General features: G+C 37.7%; 1 protein-coding gene across 2 annotated transcripts in view; it reads right to left on the bottom strand.

The window, feature by feature from the left end:
* Positions 1-21,623, bottom strand: part of ZFYVE28 (zinc finger FYVE-type containing 28) — a 310,224-nt gene that overhangs the window by 27,237 nt on the left and 261,364 nt on the right. Inside the window, exon 9 of one of the 2 annotated variants that reach the window (XM_077815925.1) lies at positions 15,919-16,023. In XM_077815925.1, coding sequence (XP_077672051.1) covers positions 15,919-16,023 — 105 coding nt within the window. Of the gene's footprint in view, positions 1-15,918; positions 16,024-20,846; positions 21,261-21,623 lie in introns of those variants that run through there. The other variant, XR_013346016.1, reaches the window with a different exon arrangement.

The following is a 21,623-nucleotide window of genomic DNA, read 5'->3' as shown; positions in this document are numbered from 1 at the left end:
ACATTAGAGGCCAATCCAATAAGGTACTGACTGATATGTTCAGCATCTTGCAGCATCAGTCCCCAATACTGTATGGCCCCAAACCTATTATTCAAATGTCAGATAAAGAGCTAATGTATTTATTGAGATGATTTTAAACCAATAATTTGTGGGGCACAGTTTTGATATTCCCCTTATGAGCTATACAAGCAGAGTGAGTGCTCAAAAATGTAATACCATAGATATTAGGCTGTGGAATTCTGAAAGTCTTACTAGAAGTCTTTGATCTGAAAATGACATACCTTACTGGTTCATTATAAAAGGAACACGGATGAAAAGTTGGGTGGTTGGGATCACTCAGAATGCAGAATTAAGGTTAAATAGTTTAACTGTGATTTTCCATACTTTCAAATATTTGGGTTTCTTGCAAGTTTAACCTTAACCATCCTGTTTAACATTTGTTTTTTGCCTAGGATTAGTGAAGATAACCAAATTTCTCTCTCATAACCAACTTATCCATGATTCTCAGGGGTGAAATCATAATATTTGTGATATCTGTTGACATGGAAAGGTTTCAGATATCACCGACTAAAGGCAATGATTTAGCATAGGTTCAAGCAAGATGAGTAAGTGCTTTGAGAGGGAGTAAACTGTTTGCAAACACAAATTGCAAAGGGCCAGATATTGAACCCCTTACTTGCGGTGGGGAGTAGTTAGACAATTAGTCCTATTGACTCCAAGAGGACAAATTGTGTAATTTCTCACCAATGTGAACTTGGGGGATTGGGGAGTTTCCTATCTGGTCCTAACCAACATGGCAAATGGAAAGATTTTTTTCCCTATCTATACCTACATATGAAGTAGGTATATTTTTCCCTATATATATATGGCTAATGGTGATATATATGCCAGTTTACTCTTTTCCCTCTGAATCGCTACTGAGGGAGTGTTGCAGACTCCAGAGCATGCGGTTAAGTGGGCACAGAGCTCTGTGAGGGGCCTTTCAGAACATAATATATTCAGTCATTTCAGTTTTCCAAGAGTAAGAGGCGTTCATCCCAATGTCCTGGTCAGATTCTTATCTGGATAATCATGTTTTACCTACATAAATTCCTCCTACTATTTCAAATGGATACAATTTTATTCACTTCCTATTCCAAATTACTAACAGTTCTGTAGTGTGCTGTTAACATCTGACACGCTCTACTACGTAGCTGGCTGAACTTCTGTGGTGGGTGGACATTTCTTACTACAAAAATGCTTGGGAATTCTGGGATGAAAGGTTTTATATAATTATGATAGACAGATATAAATTATATATAATTATTTACAGGAAGATGAAGTATTTAGCATTCAGGATTGCTTGTGCCACTGTTCAAAGAAGAATGGACTTTCCAGAATAATATCAAATATGGTGTTAACAATAATTTCTGGGTTAGATTGGCACAGTTTGCCTTTATCATGATGATCAAACCATATTAATGCAGCAGCACCCTAAATATAAAGAAAGATTGATGAAAATAAAATAATTTATTGAAATAAAGGACTGACCGGTCATATCGTATTTTAAAACATTTTACTTTAATAATGGTATAGGGAATAGTATACAGAGATGCTTTGAAAATCAAAGATGTAGTGTAGGGAAAAAGAAAATGATCAATTGGCAATTAGAGATATAACTTTTTGTATAGCAGTGGTACCCCAAACAGGGGTGGCTATGTCAAAACACGTATCCGAGACTTTGTAGGTTTTAAATGATCTTATAGTAAATTCACTTGAATACTGCAGAGGTTTAAAATATTGGACAGCTATGTCTTCACCATAATTTCAATACCTGATCAGGTAGGTTTTAGAAATCATAGAATATCAGGGTGGGAAGGGACCTCAGGAGGTCTTCTAGTCCAATCCCATGCTCAAAGCAGGACCAATCCCCAATTAAATCATCCCAGCCAGGGCTTTGTCAAGCCTGACCTTAAAAACTTCTAAGGAAGGAGATTCTACCACCTCCCTAGGTAATGCATTCCAGTGTTTCACCACCCTCCTAGTGAAAAAGTTTTTCCTAATATCCAACCTAAACCTCCCCCACTGCAACTTGATCTAGTGGGAACACCTTCCTTATATGATTTCATAATAGCTTTGCAAATAATAGCACGATAGCACATAACTTTGATTAAAAATGATCTTTACCAATTCATAGCAGATGTGTAGAAAGCATTTTTAAAAAATGTTATCAGATTGGCCTTGATATGGGATGGTTCAGTGCAGGCACTTGTAAGAAGAGGCTGTTATTTGCACTGATAGCAAATAAATATTATGTTCTGAAGTAATTAGAGAGGTATTTCCTCATTTATTCAGAGTCTCAGTTGAGGGGAAACCTAGTTCCTCTGTTAATAAATTTTCAAAAGAAAATAATCTAATAAATATTGAGAGAAAACCAGAAAGGACAAGGAGTTCCTCTTGTTAAATGTGTATCACACAAACCCTGAATCTATTTTGATTAAAAAAACTAGAACAATATAAAATGCACATGGCACCCATTAAATGGATTACAAGCTGGTTAACTGATAGGTCTCCAAAAGTAATTATAAATGGAGAATCATTGAGCAAGTGCGTTTCCAATGGAGTCCTACAGAAATCAGTTTTTGTCCCTATGCTATTTAACATTTTATCAATGACCTGGAAGAAAGCATGAAATCATCACTGACAAAGTTTGTAGATGACATAAAAATTGGTGGGGTGGTAAATGAAGAGGACAAATCACTGATACAGAGTGATCTGGATTGCTTGGGTGCAACCAAACAATATGTATTTTAACACATACCCATCTGGGAACAAAGAATGTAGGTCATATTTACAGGATGGGCATTCTATCCTGGGAAGCAATGACTTTGAAAAAGATTTGGGGATGGTGGTGGATAACCAGCTAAACACAAACTCCCAGTGTGATGCTCGGTTTCAGCAGAGAGTTATATAAGCTTTACATTTATATTACACAAGAACAATTAGTTCTCTTAAAAGGAGATTAAGAGAAGCAGTTGATTATTGACAGCAGGGGGCAGTTGATATCCTACTATGTACAATTCAATAACTTCCTCAGTTCTGAAAAGTAAGAAAATTCCCCTCTGATATTCTTGTTTCAGGCAATGTCTTTAATTATGACTCTACATTTCATGTAGAGATTTCAGCACATTGTCAGTGTTAGTTTAATAAATCTAAATCAAATGGGCTTCAATTCCATCAAGACAGGTTGCTCTTAGACATAAAATCAAAATGGTTAAGGCCTTGGAGGCTCCACAGCAACAATACAAATATCATCCAGAAAAATATTATATAGAACTGAGTGATTATTCTGGGGGGCATGGATTGGCGTTCACGTCTCATTCCCCGTTAGTAACCGGCAGGGGCCAGGCAAGCTAATGGTCCAACCGGCAGACCAAAGTCAGGGATGAATCCTGGTTATGTGCCACCTGAGGCATGCTGTGCATATGCTAAGAAAAAGTAGTGATTATTCTTACCATATGAATAATCTTAAATTACATGTAATCTGGATACTTCTATTGGTTGTTCTGGGAAACGCTATGAAGCTGTATGAGTACTGGTCCTAAGAAGAAACGTGACATTTCACAGCAAAATCTGAAATGTGAAAATTTCCACTTTTGTTGAAAATTCAAAATTACTTTAGTTTTCAAAAATGTGTTCCTTAAAAAGGTACTATTTTTATGTGGAGTTTAGCTTATTTTGAAGCAGAAATTTGTCTCACTGCAAAACCAAGAGATGATACATTTTGCAGTTAAGTTATTCTGTCATAATTCACACACACACAAAGTAACATTTCAGAGATGTTGAAATGAGATAAAGCACACTGTAGAAAAATTTGAAAAAATGTTTTCCATGATTACATACATCTTCAGCTTCAAGGAATAATATTAACACTGCTGTACGTCATGCTGGAAAGTGATATCAGTCAGTTCTTTAGTTCTGATCTATATTCCACAGAAAAAGACTTCGGGTCAGATTGTTTTGCTATCATGCTATTATATGCAAAGCTATTATGAAATCATATAAGGAAGGTGTACCCACTAGATTTAGTGTAAATCAGTGTAGCTCCTTTGACTTCCATGGAGTTATGCCAGTTTACATTAGCTGAGGCTCTGGCCCTATGTTAACAATCCCTAAAGTTCCATGGTTAAAAACTGAAATTAGTTTGAAAAAGGAAATTCTGAATTTAAGGCTGTATATATTTGGCTCCCTCATGCATATGCATTATGACACAGTCCTAATTATACTCCTACATACCATTTCTCAAATTATATATTATATCATGCATTCTTTTCTCCCACCTTAGAGATCTAAGTTTGTCTCTTATAATAATTTTCTTTTTATACCTAAGCTAATTTTTTTTGTCATAAGGATCCATTATATTTTTGACTTTGAATGGGATTTTCAAAAGTGCCTACGTAATATAGGATTACAAGTCCCATTGAAATTCATTTAGGTGCTTTCTGGAAATCCCACCCATTGTCTTTTTATATAAAGCCTCTTCTGTAAGTTATTATTCTCATATAATGTTTATATAGCATTAGCACCTAATGGCCTCAACTAGGTCAGGGCGCCAATGTGTGAGGCATTGTACAAATATTAAATGACAATCTCTGACTTACAGAAAGCAAATGGGTGATGAAATAACTTTCTAAAAAATTAGACGATATCAGTGTTGGTTTCTATCAGAGTTTTTATGTCAATAGAGACTTGCTAGGTACCATATTTAGTATTTTGTTCAAATTTTTCTGAAATTTAAATGAAAATATGAAAAAAATGGCAAAATAAAGATATTGGATATTTGGAAAAAAAATAGCTGGGAATGTAAAACCTAAACCATCTGAATTTACTTTCAAGAGTTTTCTGTTTCCATTGTGACAACACTATCTTTCAACAATTTCTCACTCGGTCAAATATGCACCCAAGGCTCTCAGAAATATACAGTCACTTTGGGAAAAGATACTGCAGAATGGAATAGATCTAAACTGCAAAAAACAATCCTTAACTTGAAGAATTTAAAAATAAAATTATTAAAAGCATCTTTGTGGGGGGGAAGGTAATAGTGTATAGTAATATGTTGAGAGCATCAGCCCAGGAGTCTGTTGGGGTGTGAATGTATGGGTTTCGATTTTGATTTTGAACCCTCACTCTCATACTGGAAGGATCTGAGAGCACTAAGGAGACAATGCACTCTTAAGGAGAAGATTGCATTTCATATTAACACATGGAGCTACATTGGCCAGCATAATAAATAGTAATATAATAGTTGACTCCAAAAGAAGCTATCCAGTTATAACTGTGTGAGACAGACAGAAATAGAGACTGAGATGCAGAAGTGAGTAATACTTTTTCCCACTTGAGGGGCTATAGGAGCTACAGAAATTCATTAGCATAAAGTTTTCACATTCCCCTATTCCCCAAAATCAGTTCTCCTAACACAAAAAAATTAAATAAATAAAAAACAACAATCTGCTGAAGTCAGTTGTAAAATTTCCCAGAGCCAAGTCCTAATGTATCCAGTCATAGGAGTCAGCACCACAAAAAGCTGATTAATGTATTTAAAAGTGCCCTAAATTTTTAATTAAAAAAAGAAGCCATCTCTCCATTTTTCATGCAGTTCTAAGAGTGGGAAGAAATTCTCTCTTTTTTAAACTTAATTAGTGATTTTACATGACGTCTTCCCGTTGCCAAGAACTCTGCAAAGGTTGCAATTATTGTAGCAATTTAGTTAATTATGTATAATCTTAAAATCCCCAAACAACATTCTATTTTAAGTTTTTGGAAAAAAAGCAATTTGCACTATAAAGTTCATTTTCTTGAATCTAATGATTTATGTGCTATTAATAGCAAGGAAATGCCAATTGGCATTCAACAATGTTTTTATACTTTAAAAATGATAGACAAAGTCAAATTCACTGCCAGAAGCTGGGACTGGTTGACAGGGGATGGATCACTCAATAATTGCCCTGTTCTTGTCATTCCCTCTGAAGCATCTGGCACTGGCCACTGTTGGAAGAGAGGATCCTGGGCTATATGGACCATCAGTCTGACCCAGTATAGCCATTCTTATGTTCTAAGTAACTAAATTATTAAAGGGTGAACTGAAAAATCAAAGGTGAGGCCCTCGTGACTGGAAAAAAATGACTAAGAATTACAATTTGAAATAAAATAAAAAATAAAGAAATAAAATAAAACTGGTGAAAAAGAGTACCACTAGGTATAAATCAGTAGATAAGTTTATTGAACATAGGAAGTACAAATGCTCCAACCACAGGCAGTGAGAAGGAACTGAAGGCGGGGAAGTTCTACCCTCACTTCAAAGCACAAGGAATGGGCTGGGCCACCTCTACTGGTACTTCTAGGGAAAACTCTCTGGCACCAGGATGCACACAACTCTGGTGTAATGAACAGATGCATACCCTCAAAGAACAACAAAACCTTTGCCCTTGTTTAAGATTCTTGTATATTTGTTTTGACTATTTTATTTAGTTTAGATAGAAAAGTAAAAAAATGTATTTAGGGATAATTATTCTATTTCTACCACATTGGACATTTTAAGCCCTGTATCTCTTCAATATGAAATCTAACATTAAAAAATAAAAACAAAAATCCTACAAGCTGAAGTTTTACCCTCATGTTATAACTTTGTTAAATAGTTATAAGTTCATATAACACATCTCAGTATCTTCTTTGGCAACGATTCTATCTCACTCACTCAGGACACTGAAGACACATTAGACATTCGAAAAATTTAACCTGCCTGCAAACAGACTGTGGAATTTTCTAGGTGACATATGGTAGATTAGAAAATGCAGAGACCTTTGGATGTTTTATTTGTGTCTGCTGGAGCTCCACTACAAGTTTGTGAAAACTGGCATTAAAAACCAGGGGAGTCATGAAACACACCAAGAGATTCCTGCTGGTGAAAAACCAGAAAGAGCTGTTACAGTCAAAAATGTCTTGTGGTCTAAGATCATAAGCAAAAGCTGGCAGAGCTGATCAACTCTGATCTCTTTTGTATGCACCACTCCACAGGAAGTGGTCAGAAGATATGGTAATAAAGTAGTAAGGTAAACCATTATATAATACAGTGTATTATACCAGTTCTTCCCAAACAGTGGGTTGAGAAAAGGTTCTAGATGGGTCACAGGGCCCTAAGCAAACACATCCTTCTCCTGGCCCTTGCAGGGGGATGAAGGGATTTAGAAAGTGAGCCCACCTTGCACTCATTCTGCTCATGGGACTGGCTTCCTGCTCTGGGTGTTACAGCCTGTGGCACGGGGTCACAGTGCCATGCAGGTTTTGCCTATCAGGGTTGACTGGAGTCACTGCTGTGGGGTGAGCTCACTCTCCAGACCCAACCCTCACTCACACCCTGAGAACTCCCCTCTGTACGGGGTCAGGATTAGGGTTGCCGTGCTGCTGGGGGAGGGTGCATACATGCAAGGTGGGTTTCCACACAAGACAAAATGCAGTTGATCGGTCACCTTAGTAAAATGTTTGGGAACTACTGTATTTTACTATTATGTATTATTAGATATAACTATTAAAACAGCAGGTTGTGAATAAGAGTTCCATATCAAATACCCAGACTCACAGAGCTTAAAACATGCACAGACAATCTAGAATCGAACACCTTCCAGCAGGAATGTTAACAATTTAGGATGAAAAAAACAACTGTTGCATATTCTGATTTTCTCTTTACACACAAATCCCTTCCTCCTCCCTCAGCTACACTGGTTGAGATCTTTACTTTCCTGACCCTAGAATCTAAAGCTTTATATGCAGAGTAGTTAGCAGCAGCCTTTATAAATTCTGAACTGTCTTTTCAGAAATGAGAGCAAGAAAAGGGGAAAAAAATAATCTACAGTTACCCAGTGACCAAAATGTGGTATTCCCAAACAAAAGCCTAAATTAAGATAGAGTTAAGGTTGTACTGCCAATACGTATACCTTAAACAAACACACGCACACCCCCTCTGATTGGAACAATGTAATTAAAAAATTAAACATCTGAAAGTGAGGAAATTCACAGTTGAGCTTAATCAAGTAACTGATCCATCCCCATATTCCTGATCACACATGGATTTGCCCGAAACATCTTTAATCTCCACACATTATAGCCTCCTGCATTTCCAGTAGAAGCCACCTCTCCCACTATATCATCCCACAATTTACATATTACCACAATAGCCATCCACTCACTTCATATGAGCCACCTTGCCAATCACAAAGCCTCCACCAATTCACCTTCCTTTCATGAACCAGACAAACATCATCTCACCTCTTCCTCTACTGACCAAAGATGGCCTTGTGACTCCTTGTCCCGCATTCCCTCAAATACATGTTTGTTCAGCACATGCATTCACACTGACAGTCCGGGATTTACGCAAACTGTTGAAAACAGGGCTTTGGAGCTGTGCTCTGGCTCCACTCCAGCTCCAGGCAAAAACCTGCAGCTCCACTGCTCTGGAGCTGCTCCGCGCTCCAGCTCTAGGCTCCGCTCCAAAGCCCTGGTTGAAAATATACAATTTTACCTTTCCTGGGTATTTGGCTGGTTTCATCATTTTACATTAATTATTTAGTAACAAGAACAGAAGATCTTGCCCTAATTAGCATTTCCCCCCTCTCTAACTATAAAGACTTCGGTGTCTGGTTTAGACATTAGTATTTGCTGTTTGAGTAACTGCAATGCCCATTAAAGATCTGAAATCCAGCATCCCATTGACTAATGTGGGTTTTGGATCATTCTAAAGGAAATAAGATTCACCTTGCACTCAAAATATGGCATTAATATTTTCCAAAGAAGTTGATGGTGCAGTGCTGCTACATGGAGGATTTGAGTTACCTGCCATGCTTAAGACATCAACTCACACAGTTAGATCTAGTGAGATTGGAGTAGTCAAGTAATTAAACCAGAACTTCCCCTTTGAATTATTATTATATTCAAAAGAGCTGTCTGGGGTTTTTGGGAAAAATAATCCAAAACACAGATATTAAATGGAGAGACATGTTTCTCTGATAAAAACAGTGTTAGTCTGCTGGAGAAGGCACCAATTTTATTATTAAAAGGCCCAAAAATTATTATTTCCTATTAGTCCACAACTTTCCCTTTTCTCATATGAGTAGCTGAATGAGATCATCACTGACAGGGGGCTTTAGCTCTTTTCATTCTGTGTGAGCAGTCATTACAGAAGTGGAGACAAGGGAAAAGGAAATTGTAATTCAAAAATTAAGAAGTGGACTGTAGCACACACCTTAGCCAGGCAAGTGGACTGTTACTAATTCATTAATATATCTTCTTCACTTACATTTTTTTAAAATTGATGAAGTCTTTACTTAGCTAAATAAAGCAACCTTGTGCTTCCGTTGTCGACACTCTTGCATTCCCTCCCCCTTTTCCCACAATGTGTTCTACACCCATCTGCTTCATCTTTACTATAGCGCCAATCCTGTAAAGCATTTAAGCTCATGCTTAACTTTAAGCACATGAGTAGTCCCATTAATTTATCTTCAATTAAACAATTTAAACACATGTTGTAAAGTGCTTGTGAGGATCTAGCCCAATAACTTGAAGGGATGGTGAGAGCTGAGAAAGAAGGGACTTCTGCAGACAACATTTAATTTTAAAAGCGACTGACTTTCATAGCTGAGTAAAGAACATATACCTGAAATCTAAATTGATTAGATTCAAGCATTACACTTTATTTCTTTAACAATATAAAAAAGTTCTTCAATGTGTGTACACTTTAGAAAAAGAAAGGAAAAGGAAACAAATTCTTTCACTGAATCTTTGTGTTTGCATACATAGTGGATAAATTCTGTTCTCTGTCTACTGATGTCAATTCCACTGAAGTCAAAGGTGTTGTTCCAGACTTACACTGGTGTAACTAAGATCAAACATTTGCCTCGTGCTGGGAAGTTGCATGATACACAGATAACTCTGAAACCCCAGAGAAAATGTAATATGTTTATTTTCTATTGATAAAAATGACAAGTGATTTTGACTGCCTCAATTTTGGGTGCTTAACTTGGAAAAAATTTGCAGAGGGCCAATTTCCAGAAAGTGCTGAGCACCCAACCATCTGAAAATTGGGCCCTTTGTTGAGTTTAAGCTGGCCACCCAGAAATGGAGGTATGTAACATCACCAGTTACTTTGAAATATTTGACTTACATATATGTCCGTAAGGGCACATTATTCAATAAATACATTTGACCTTATCCTTATCCATAAGTATATTGTGTTAGTGGTAAATTCCTCTGTTACTATTAAAGTTAAGATGTGATTGCACATAGAAGATTTAGCTGTTGACATCATTATACAATGTTTGGAAACATCCAGTATGGTATTGTTCTGATAGTGCCAAAAAGGTGTGTGGAGCACTGGCTGGGAAAAAGACAAGACAGGACAGCAGGGCATGTGATGATTCAATGCATCTCCTAAGCAGCTTTCTTCAATAGGATTCCACTGACTCTCAACTAGAATTTAAAGTTCACCTTCCCCCATCCCCCTGTCCCCCAACCCCCAGCAAAAATCCTGAAGGAAAGCAGGTAGTGGCAACATCAGGTTATTCTTCCCTGAATGCATGGATCCAGGCTTATATAAGGAAGTGGAATATTCTCCTCTTGGTGAATCTAGCCCTAAAAAATTAAGTAGAGGGCATTTTAGATCACAGACTCATCTTCAGGTGCAGGGATGATGGTGGTGGGGAGTTGTATGTGCATAATTTCTCCCCCACTGCAACATGAGAAACACTGTAGGGTCCATGTATCATTCTGAATTAAATTGTTTAATTGTTTCAATTCCATGACAACTGGTAGCTAGAAAGTTTTTCATACTTCTTTGTAATATCAGTGTCAGTTAGCCTACTATAACCTTCAAAGGATTATCGCAGCAGCATGAAGAAATTGATGTTCAAGTAGTAAATGCTTCCCTCTTCCTCTGCTCGTCTGACAGATAAATAATGTTAAAGAGATATTTAGGGTTAACCCAATCTTCTCTGCTCTCAGAGATGCATCTCTCACTCTAAAGAGTTTGACAACCCTAAGGAAAATTCATTAATGAAATGTTGCCAAATAAAATATGAAACTATACTGCAAAAGGGCGTACATGAAAAAATAGCACTAACCTAAATAAGAAAAGGGAAACAAGTGATGAATGGTTTTGTGTGACTTGGTTTCTCAGGGGTTCATGTAAAATATATTTTTTAAATTTCAATCCACATTAGTTCTCAACCTCTGAACTTTGATTTCTGCATAGAGTTCAAAGTCAAAAGCCAAAAAACAAATAGTTCAACCTACCAAATTTGTCCTGTGTTGGCATCAAATCAACTCAATTTGGGCCAGAGTACAATACCCTTACTCACAATGAATAGTACCTTACACCACAAAGAGTCCCACTGCAGTCAACAGGACTACTTGTGCAGTAAGATAGTGTGCATAGCAGTATCACGCTCTGGAGCTATTTGAATTATTTCAATGCAAAACTCACAAAGCTCAAAACTGGAAACAGGTTTGCTCATAAGCATTATGAATGTTAGCAAACTCTCCCATTAATGTGCTTAAAACTGAAAATTTGTAACAACATCCTAAAGCAAGCAAGTAAATTTAACATGGTTTGGGATTACACTGGACAAAATGACAGGTTTCAGAGTAGCAGCCATATTAGTCTGTATCTGCAAAAAGAAAAGGAGGACTTGTGGACCTTAGAGACTAACAAATTTATCTGAGCATAAGCTTTCGTGAGCTACAGCTCACTTCATTGGATGCATGCAGTGGAAAATACAGGGGGGAGATATTATATACACAGAGAACATGAAACAATGGGTGTTACCATACACACTATAACGAAAGTAATCAGCAGGAGAGAAAAAAAACCTTTTGTTTCTATGCCAACAGGTGATATTCATTCCCTTCCACAAAAGTAAATAATGCATTTTGATTCCTATTTACATTCTTATTGCAGGTTATTAGAGAAAACAGCAAAAAGGTAAACATTTAGACCACACATTTAAGAGTAAAGAAGGAAAAAAGAATCAATAAAAGTGCCAAAAAATAACAAAGACACATGAGGGGTACAACTCAGGAAGAGTGCAATAATGTAACAGAGAAAAGGTAAGACTGTAAAAAGCTAGTTGAGAGAATGAAACAAACATTGCAGAAGTTAAGAAAGGAGATTTTTCAAGTACATAAGGAGCTGCTGGGGACCTTTACAAGACAGCAGAGAGAGTTTAATGACGGAAAACGCTGCAAAAAGCGTTAGTAAATGACTCGTATGATTGCTTAGGAGGGACACAGTTACCTGTCCAGCACGTTTTCCATAATATATAAGAATGATGCCCAAGGAGCTTGAGTTACATTAAAACATTATAAAATTCTGGAGAAAGATATTGATGAAAAAACTGTAAGATACCAGGACAAGATGGAGCTCCTTTTATGATGGTTAAGGTGGTAAGAGGAACACGTTTAGAGAGATTGAAAAGCTTATGACAAAAAGGAAAGTTCTCAGGTGCTGGAAAGACAAATACTGTGTATGTATTTAAAAGGATCTAGGGCTGCAATCCAGGAAAGCACTTAAGCACCTGGTTTAATTTAAGGCACACAAGTATTCTCAATGCTTTAAATCAGGATAGTGACAGGGTTAAAGTTAAGCACGTTCTTTAGTGCTTTGCTGAATGGGGGGTTTCACTATGAAGCTTTGACTCCTAGTAACTTTGATCAGATAGAGAGTTGGAAAATTCTTAATTTTTACAATGGCATCCAGGGATTTAGCAATGATTCTCACAGTGACATAGCATGGACGCTCACACAACAGTGCAAGCCTTATAAATCTGACTTAATTTTCAGAAGAAACAACACAGAACACGAAGAAGTGAAAAAGGTGTAGACACAAGTTATCTTAACTACAAGAAACATTAGTACAGTGGCACACAAAATACTAATTTACAAGGACAGGTGAATATGGTGCAGGAGATATGCTGCTCTAGCTGATAAAGAATTACTTGTCCTCAAGGCTCCTGTAATCTCTGGTGAACACTTGAGATATCCTGTATTGCCCATTTAGCAATCACTGCGCCTGGAGTGGACTTATTCCAGTGTTACACAGCGTGCTTAGCAGAGGCCAACCACATTTGGCAGATAAAATTTTCTTTATTCAAAGTAAATTGGTAAGTGGAAATACTTCAAAAATGGAAAGACACAAAGAATGGTTTTACCATGCAAAGATAAACACATTAATCAAAGAAACAGAAAGGACAGATACAATAAGACCACTTTACATTTAATTCCCCTCACCAAAAAAACTAAGGTCTTGTCTATATGGGGACACTCAGAAAAGTTCATCTATATTAACTAACGGTGTACATTTACAGTGGATTAGTTAAACTGCATTAAACCCCTGTATAGATGCTCTCGTTCAGAATTAAAGTGGCCTCAATTCAGTTTAGTTTAATTCACTTTAATATAAACCCAAATTCCTTGGGCAACATTTCTAGATATTCTGGAAAATTTACTGGACTGGTATGTCTGACCCTTGTACTATGCACTTTGAATTAAACTAAACTGAATTAAGGCCACTTTAATTCTGAATGAGAGAGTCCACTCAGGGATTTAATGCAATTCAATTAATTTACTTTTAATTCACACCTTTTAGTTAACTTGGATTAATTTTCTGGAGTAGCCCCATGTATACAAGCCCTAAAAGATGCAAATGAAGGCAAAGGAAGGATGGGATGCTTAGAATAATTTAGGAGTAATGGGTTTACCTAGAAAAAAAATCAAAGATTAAAAAACCTCAAGAAAGTTTTGTGCAATTGACATTTCAGACAGACATGTGCGGGATCAACTTACAGCCAGAGTCAAAGATCAAAAATTCAATAAGATGGGAGGAAAACAGACTTTCCAACAACTTTTTTTATGATTGCTGATAAAAATTAGTGCAACATGCAAACAGAAAAGGTGGGAAGAGCAGGAATTGCATAACCCATCAGGAAAACTAGATGCCTCCCTAGAATGCCATTATTTGGCATTTGGAAGTACAGAAATCATTTTAACTGCAATCTTACAATGGAGGCACTCAAAAAAAATTATTATTTTGATATGGTACTTCCTCTGACATTTTTAGAGAAAGACCATCTTTCCCCCCATTCCTGCTTCCCCAAACTTCTCAAACTCTTGAATTCTTGATCCTACACCAAGGTCAAGGAGCACTGAACACATATAAACAGTTGAAAAATAAAGAGGCAAGAAGAAGAAGAAAAGAAGAAAAGCAGAGAATTATCACAGATCTAGAAACACCAGAAATGACTAAAATCTCAGTATCTCTCCGAATGTCCTGTTAAAAAGGCAATGTCATTTCTATGACAATACTAAAAAAGCAAAAGAAACTTTATTTCTGTTTTAATAACCTTTTGTTGCCCTAAAATGTATTCCCTCATAAGTAAGGCTTGAATTTGTCACAGAGGTCATGGAAGTAATGAATTCTCTGACTTTCTAGGACCCCTGTAACTTCTGCAGTGGCCTGTGTGGCTGGCCCGGTGGCCTCTGAGCAGCTCGAGCAGCTCCTGGGCCAGCCTCACTGGCTGCTGCTGGGGTAGTCATGGGCTATTTCCCCCTCTTCCCCCCCCCCCCCCCCGCAGCAGCTGCAGGAGTTTGGATGTGGGAGGGGGATCAGGTCCGGGGATTGCGGCATGGGAAGGGGTGAGGGCTCTGGGTGGCACTTACCTTGGGGGGACTCCCCAGAAGTGGCAACATGTCCCTCCCTCCTCAGCTCCTAGTTCTGAGCGCTGCCTCCGCCCACAGGCATCGCCCCCGCAGCTCACAGTTCCTGGCCCATGGGAGCTGTGGAGCTGGGGCTTGGAGCAGGGGCAGCACATGGAGCTATAAGCTGAGGGAGGGACAGCCCCCGTCCCCTCCTCCCCAACACCAGCGATGGTCTTGGGCTGCGCACTGCCACCTGCACCCCCCCAGCACCAGCAGGGGTCCCGGATTGCCCCCCCCTCCATTGAGGACCCATGGCACCCCCCAGGGCCACACACCCCTGAGCTGCCCCTTGCTTGAGCACCCACGGCACTCCCTGGGCCATACCCCCCCCAAGATTTAGTCAGGGGTATATAATACAAGTCATGGACAGTTCATGGGCCATGAATTTTTGTTTACTACCTGTATTTTTGGGCCACAAAATAATAGAAAAACTAAATAAACTGTTCTTAGTTGTAAAAAGAAAAGGAGTACTTGTGGCACCTTAGAGACTAACCAATTTATTTGAGCATAAGCTTTCGTGAGCTACAGATGCTCAAATAAATTGGTTAGTCTCTAAGGTGCCACAAGTACTCCTTTTCTTTTTGCGAATACAGACTAACACGGCTGTTACTCTGAAACCTGTTCTTAGTTGTGACATTCCTCTGATTTTACTATTAGATCCCAGGGAAGCAGAAAACAGATGGCAGAAGCATGCCATCTGGAAAGCCAAGACCTAGTAATGTATAGTCACTCACTGTTTTTCAGTAATAGTCTCTTTCTGCGATGAAGTCCTTTTGTATCAGGTGTATAAAACTCTCTGTCTAAAATGTATTTTAAAAGCTAGTTATCTTAAGTACCTCTTTAGGAATGTACTAAAAAGTACCTCTTTGAACATAATGAAAAATGAGATCAGATGATGATCCCAAATGTTGTACAATTCATTGTTGTGTACCTCATGACAATGCTCCGCAAACAGTAAGACTCTCACAATGACTTTATTAGCATACAAAACGAGCTTCACAAATAAACGTGCCTGTGTTCTGAAAGGAAGAATTATCTGAAGTGCTGCTGTCACTTTAGTGTTAATTCAATGAAAAGTTTTCGTCAACCATCACTCAATACAATTAGTCAAATGTGACTGTGAAGTGAGATTATTATTACCTCAGAGTGTATATGCTGGAGAGACTACATGTAGTGACAGAAACACTGTCATAGTCACTGCTGGAGATGGAGTTGAGGGGGGAATCACGTAAGCCATCCTGAGAACTGAAAAAAGCATATGGAAACAAAATGAACTGCTGAAAAGAACAAAAATGAGAATAGAGCAATGGATCACAAATGATCATACCAAAAAAAGAAAAGTAAACCGACAGTAACACTCATTTACTCTCTGGGAGCCCAGGTATATATTTGAACATATTTTAGATTAGTACAAAAAGCGCAGATCAACTGGCAGGATTAATGGGCATGCTCTCTGTGAAAATCATCAATTTAATTTATAGTATGCAGTTAAGAACACTGGGGAAAGAACAAAAGACCCTAGTTATTTTAAAGTGTGAGTGCAAATGTGTCTACATGTTGTAAATATTGGCCTACATTTTAGAATGAAGATACACCATGACCAGGCATCCTGAAAATCATTGTATGTTTCATACCAATATAACCACAGAAATAAGCCCAAAGAACTTTTAAAATGCCAAGACAAGTTTCAGCTAACAGTTTCCAAACTGCTGGAAGGAAGGAAGGAAAAGAATGGGAAGGGAAAGTCAATGTGGTAAATGGAGAGTTGCTTCTTGCTTCCTGTCCTGCTGCTATACTATATGATTTAACAAGTCCATTATTCAGTAAGTCAGCACAGGACTGCATGGCCCCCGAAATTGCCATGTGGCTCAAAATTTTATCTAAAGCCTGATTGACATTCCTATGCAGAGCTTGAAAGAATGGCCACATGACAAACCACTGCTACTTTATAAATCTACTGGCTACCGAGCAAAACATGAACTATTTAAAACAATGGACTACACCCAACAATGAAACAGCTTGTAAATATTATATGATCTTTAAAGGGACACTGTCGACTTCAAATGTAGCCAATTTCAAAATTAGAATTAAAAATAGTTTCAGGCAGTACTCCTGCTGCACCTTACTAATTTGCAAATAACAGTGTTTATATCTCAGTGACAATTTGCCACTCTGCTATTGGAAGTTCCACACACTGAAGGAAATTAATTTACAGTAGATAAAGAAAAATGTACTCCTGAGCAAATTTACCACAGTAGTATTGGTTCTAGGCATTACAAAAAAAATCTTTAAAGCCCTTTGAACAAATGAGTTCTGACAATGAAAATCTTTAGACATCCAAAGTCTGTCTTAGAAATATATTTAGTTTGAAGAAACGTAATTGGTTAATTTGAATTAATTGTTTTTTTCCTCTACCTGACAATTTGTGAAATTCTCATGCATTTTGACTGGCATGTATGTATGGGGTATGCATTCAAGACAGGTGTAAACTAGATTCTCTACTCCGGTCATATTTAAAACACAGCTAGTTTTGCAGGCAAGTGTCCAGAAGAACACTTAAGGGGAATTTTTCAAAGGTACATGCTCTAATCTAATTAAGAAACAATAAGATTTGTTTGCATGCCTCCCACACATTGCTTTCAAAATATACCCCTTCATGTTCCTCATTTCTGATTGCCAATTTAAAAATAAATCCCAGAGTATATTATGTTTTAGTTGAAAGAAGGAGTGTCACACTGGGAAAATAATTTATCAGACTTCAACAAAAATCCATTTAATTTTCATTTGTTTTAAGTAATTTCCCTTGCCAGTTCTGCTCACTGTGAAGAGACATTTGCATTTAAACAAAGATTCGCTCTCATACTCATCTTCACCTTCTTAATTCTGAAATATGGTCATACTGCTAATATATGGCATCATAATCAGTTCTATGGCAGCAAAATCATGTAATAAATACAAGATTATGAGTCCACAGTATGATCACACAGGAGAAACTGCCTTGTCAAGATGAAAGCTACTGCTCAAACTCAAATATCTTCAGTAGGAGTAACACTATTATAGAATACAGAAAACAATTAGCAGTTTCTTCTTTTATAATTTTTCTATTTCAATTTTTCCCCTCATCTGAAATTTCCTCCAGCTGGTAATAGTTTCTTCAAGAAGGGAACAAGTCCTGCTTTCCTTATTTACTTTTCTGTTAAATCCTGCATGAAGAAACCCAGTGGTTATTTCTCAGTTTCCAGCAATACAGAAATATTGTATCCAGTTTTGCTAAATTTAGTAGTCCACACATTGTAAACATCAGGAGTCAGACTGCAAACATTTTAAAACTGGCTAAAGAGCCAGGAGATTTTTAAAAAACATTCCAGATTATTTATTAGGGCTGTAGATTAATCGCAGTTAACTCACGTGATTAACTCAAAAAATTAATCGTGATTAATCGCACTAATACCAGTTGAAATGTGTTAAATATTTTGGATGTTTTTCTACATTTTCAAATATATTGATTTCTATTACAACACAGAATATGAAGTGTACAGTGCTCACTTAATATTACTATTTTGATTACAAATATTTCCACTGTAAAAATAATAAACAAAATAAATAGTATTTTTCAATTCACCTCAATCAAGTACTGTAGTGCAATCTCTTTATCATGAAAGTGTAACTTACAAAGGTAGATTTTTTTTTTGTTACATAACCACTCAAAAAACAAAGCAATGTAAAACTTCAGAGCCTACAAGCCCATTCAGGCCTACTTCTTGTTCAGTGCTGCCCCACTTCTTATTTACAATGTCACCTGAAAGTGAGAACAGGCATTTGCATGGCACTTTTGTAGCCAGCATTGAAAGGTATTTATGTGACAGATATGCTAAACGTTACTATGCCCCTTCATACTTCGGTCACCATTCCAGAGGACATGCTTTCATGCCGATGATGCTTGTTAAAAAAAATTTGTTAATTAAATTTGTGACTGAATTTCTTGGGGGAGAATTGTATGTCTCCTGTTCTGTTTTACCCACATTCTGCCACATATTTCATGTTATAGCAGTCTTGGATGGTGACCCAGCCCATGTTCATTTTAAGAACACTTTCACTGCAGATTTGACAAAACGCAAAGAAGGTACAAATGTGAGATTTCTAAAGATAGCAACAACCCTTGACCCAAGGTTTTAAAAATCTGAAGTGCCTTCCAAAGTCTTAGAAGGATGAGGTGTGGAGCATGCTTTCAGAAGTCTTAGAAGAGCAACACTCAGATGTGGAAACTACAGAACCTGAACCTTAGAACGTTGCTTAGGGATATGAAAACGACACTGCCCTGAATCACATAAGTTACATTGACTTAAAGTGGTGTCCACACTGCACCGTGTTGGTGGGAGATGCTCTCCACCGACATAACTTCTGCCTCTCGTGGAGGTGGAGTAATTATGCCAACGGGAGTGCGCTCTCCCATTGGCATAGTGTGTCTTCACCAGTGCACCGATGTAGCGTGGTAGTGTAGACTTACCCTCAGACATGGTCTGCAGACCTCAGGTTGAAAACCACTGGTTGAAGAGGAATCAGAAAAAAAAAGTGTCTGAATTCCACTCCACACTCCCATCGCTTGTCAAAGGTTTTTTTGTCAGGTGCCAAAGACCTGTGCCTGCTAAAATTTGCCCCTTGGGGTCTCTTCCATCATTTAAATGTATGCCTGCTAGTAATTCTAATTAATGCATATGCTTCTGCAATGTGCTTTAGAATTTAAGCTACTTAAATTCAACAATAGACTTTATAGGTTAGACAGAGTTAGTCTTGCTATTATTCCTCCATATCTATACAAATAAAAAATTTCTGAGACTTTTGGGTACTGTATCTGTCTCAGACTTAAAAATTATCTGCTATATGGCTAAATAGGTGCAAACTCTTGGTTGACTAACCTGTCAACATGTAATGTAGATTTATGTCAGGCCATCTTCATACCAGAGAAATTCCTCTGACTCCATTTTGTGTCCCTGGCTTTTATTTGGAATAAGCAAAAGTCACTCCACCATTAGAAGCTGCAGGTCACACACAACTGAAAGCTGCAGGTCACATGATAAGGTTAGCAAGTCATAGGTCTGGGGTAAACAACAGCAGTGAGTGTTTGGAATGTGCACCCCAGAATAAGGTAATGTAGGCATGCATTCAAGCTGATAATGTTTGGCAGGGAGCATGAGCAGAAAAGACCTGATAAGACAGTGAGCGTGTGCAGTAAAGATCTGATAGCTGACAGAACAGTATAAAAGGCAGACGGCTAAAATGGTTAAGAGAGGAGTGAACAAGGAGTTACGAAAGTGAGGAGAGAAGTTAAACAGGTGAGAGGTGGAGAGTGGACGAACTGGCAAGAGAGCTGATCAAGAGAGGCAGCTACAGCAGCAGCAAAAGAAAGCCAACAAGACAAAGGAAGCCTCCAAGTTTTTAAATCATAGTATTAGAGAGAGTGTGTGTGTGTGTGTGTGTGTGTGTGTGTGTGTGTGTGAAAATGTCTGAGTGTGTGTTAATTGTAATTTACCTCTGTAAACCAAAGTACAATTTAAGAACTGCTGTCAGTGATCCGTTGCAGACCAGATATCTGTAACAGAGCTCAACCATTTAGAATAATTTGAACTGTATGCAGTTGCGTTCCGAATACTCTAACTTGCAATAACAGATTTGTATTTTAGTTAGGTTTTTAGATTATATTGTATTAGGGATTATTAGTTACATTAATACAAGGATTTTTTTTATTTTTATTTTTTGAAATACTGTCTGTGTCAGTCATATATTAGAAGTCCGTATCCATGTCCTCCAAGTTTCTCCTCAGTTATCCCGGAGACCCATATCTGAGGAACACAGATTAAGGGGGGTGATAGGTCGGTGATTCTAGGGGCACCCCAAGTTTTGGGGTGATAGTCTAGATACATAAAACACATCATCCCACACGATTATGGGAAAGCATTTATTTTTTTACCTGATTTACACATGAACCCTTCAAACAACTTCATTTTCTATAGTTATACAACAGATGAAGAATCAACATCTGAAAAGCTCTCTACACATGGTCCCCCAAAAAGAAGACTTGTGGTCTCAGTCCTACATACAATACAGTTCACATTTCACATAATAACCAATATACTGGTAAGGTATTTCTTTACATACAGTCATATGAACACAAAATCACCCCAGTAGTTCAAAAACCACACAGAGCACCGAGAATGAAATAAATAAATAAATATTGGGAAGTCATACAAACCATAAAGCATTCAGTAACAGATTAAACAAATCTTTTCACATTAACAAAAATACATAAAATACTTAAATTAAATTTTTAACAGTGTCCCCTTGCGTATCCCGCCCTGTCTCTTTAACCTCGTTTTCCCATCCCTCGTCCTTTTCTTTCTTTGTTGAAGGGACTGGTATTTCCTACTTTATCTTTTCCATTCCCTCAGATGGTGAAAGGAATGGATGTTCATGCAGGATTAACCCTGAGGAAAACAACAAATAAAAACAGCATTACACTTACCTGTTAAATGTGTTTCTCCATCTGCACTTCTATGTGGAATTGTTTCATGAATGGCCTGATCATAACATTCTAAAGACAGGCATAACAGCTCTTCAGCTCATTTACATACCTTTTGACACCTGTAATGACTCTCTGCTGGACTTGAAGCTGTAAGTTGACATATTCATCTTAACTTTCGTTCCACATCTGCTGAAATTCTCATCCATGCTGCCACCTTCTCACATGTTAATTAAAGCAACTCCCTCTCCTATGACTTCCCCAAATCCTAGCTTTTCAGGACTCCTGTATGTGCAGAAAGCTACAGCCTCATGGTCTTCTCATAAAC

The sequence above is a fragment of the Eretmochelys imbricata genome, chromosome 4 (assembly GCF_965152235.1).
Source record: "Eretmochelys imbricata isolate rEreImb1 chromosome 4, rEreImb1.hap1, whole genome shotgun sequence".
NCBI lineage: Eukaryota > Metazoa > Chordata > Testudines > Cheloniidae > Eretmochelys > Eretmochelys imbricata.
Note: the sequence above shows the minus strand (reverse complement) of the source record. Positions and strands in the feature narration are given on the sequence as shown.